The 1,579-nt window shown below is 55.3% G+C and overlaps 1 protein-coding gene across 1 annotated transcript; it reads right to left on the bottom strand.

The window, feature by feature from the left end:
- Positions 1-21: 21 nt before the first annotated feature.
- On the bottom strand, positions 22-569 carry BBK36DRAFT_1164633 (hypothetical protein; the record flags this gene model as incomplete). Its single annotated transcript, XM_024894667.1, has 2 exons — positions 552-569; positions 22-346 (listed from the first exon to the last, which is right to left on the bottom strand). The coding sequence occupies exon 2, from the start codon at positions 304-306 to the stop codon at positions 22-24; it is 285 nt and encodes a 94-aa protein (XP_024744800.1). The 5' UTR covers positions 307-346; positions 552-569.
- Between the last annotated feature and the right edge of the window lie 1,010 nt (positions 570-1,579).

Below are 1,579 nucleotides of genomic sequence, written 5' to 3'. Positions count from 1 at the left end.
AAAACCTGTACTTGTCTGCAGCTAGACGTGCGGGATGCCTTTGGGAAGAAGATGGAGGGGTAGGAGAAGGGGGGTTCTCGAGAGTGGGGGTAGAATACAAGGGGAAAAGAAGGAAAACAAAAACAAGGGCCAAGCCAATACTATGCTGCCTTCGCAAGCAAGCAGCCACGAGCATGATCTAGGGCCGGCCAGGACTCGTATCGCACTCGTAGGGGTAAACGCCCGGGTCGCCATCTTTTCTCCCATTCGGCGTGCTTCGCAGCCGGCCGGCCATCGTCGCCTTTCCTCTTCGTTGTCTCGGCACATCTGACGCAGGGCCTATCCCGTCGACGCAGGCACCCTTGCTCTGTGTTGGCTGGACGGTCAGAGGGGAAGACCAGCAATTTGGAATGGGATGCGGATCAGCCAGGGCCGTCCATCGGCCCACCATCCCGTCCGTCTGCTGCTCCGCTGGCGCTGGTGCTGGTTCTGGTGCTGATTCTGCCCCTAGGCGAAGGACTGCTGTGCGGAGGTGTGAGGTTAATAGATACATACCTTAGCAGCAGACGAACAGAGCGGCACATCAGCATCTTGGCGCCTCACCTCACCTGGAGAAGCGATCTTGCAGGCCCTTTCTGATGGCGATTCTGCACTTGCTGCTGTATGTGCAAGCTAGCGCGATGCAGCATCTGTGCGCTCGTGAAGACAATCGCCTGCAAGAAGTGCGCTCTCGCTCGCTCTCAACGACGGACTTGTTGACGGTACAGTAGCGAGCAGGGGAGCATTTGCGTGTGGAGCCCTACAGGGCTGTGGTGCGGAGTCGCATCGCCCATTCATTTAGTAGATACGCTAACCCTCATGCTGCTACAGCGATATGCAACCGCATACCTGCATACCCGTCTACATGTATTCAAGCTCCCGGGGGCGTGGCTCTTCATCAAGAGCACATGCTCGTCCCACCGCAAGTTCTTTCTGCGTGCCCCAAAGTGGCAGGGATTTGATGCCCTGCTAGCCCTTTCTTCTCGCTAGCTGTATCGTACTGTACTGTACTTGTGGTCCTCTCGGGCACTTGCCGTTTGACACCCCTCCCCGCGGCCCCATCTGCTCTGCTTTCCACACTCGAGACCGTCTTGTTCTCCTCAAAAGCCTGTTCTGACGTTTGTTGCAAAGCAAGAGTAGAACCCAGCACTGAAGCTGGGCCACAAGCATTGCTTTCATTTCCAGTGATGTGAAGAAAAAGACTGAGCAAGCCTTGTACTCGTCTTTTCTCTATTTTGCCGCAGCCTGGAAAATCAGCACCTTTGGCATGGCGACCTACATACAGCACCTTATCACCTCCTAGTTCATCCCGGTCCTCTCATCGACCATTCCCGCCCCCTTCCACACGAGCAGCAGATGAAAAAACATACAGATACACACAGGTAAACATCAAACATGCGCGCCTCAAACGAATCAGCCACGCCCGGGACAAAGTCAACAACTGCGGGCAAGGTTACCAAGGTTCGCCCACTTGCCTCATCTCCCAGCCAGATTTTTTTCAGCCCCCGAATCCGCAGGGTTTTTCTGACGTCTTTTTGCTCTCACCCTGTGACAGATGCAC

Source organism: Trichoderma citrinoviride, assembly GCF_003025115.1.
Source record: "Trichoderma citrinoviride strain TUCIM 6016 unplaced genomic scaffold BBK36scaffold_279, whole genome shotgun sequence".
Lineage (NCBI taxonomy): Eukaryota > Fungi > Ascomycota > Sordariomycetes > Hypocreales > Hypocreaceae > Trichoderma > Trichoderma citrinoviride.
The sequence above is the reverse complement of the archived record's forward strand: the minus strand, read 5'-3'. Positions and strand labels throughout refer to the sequence as shown.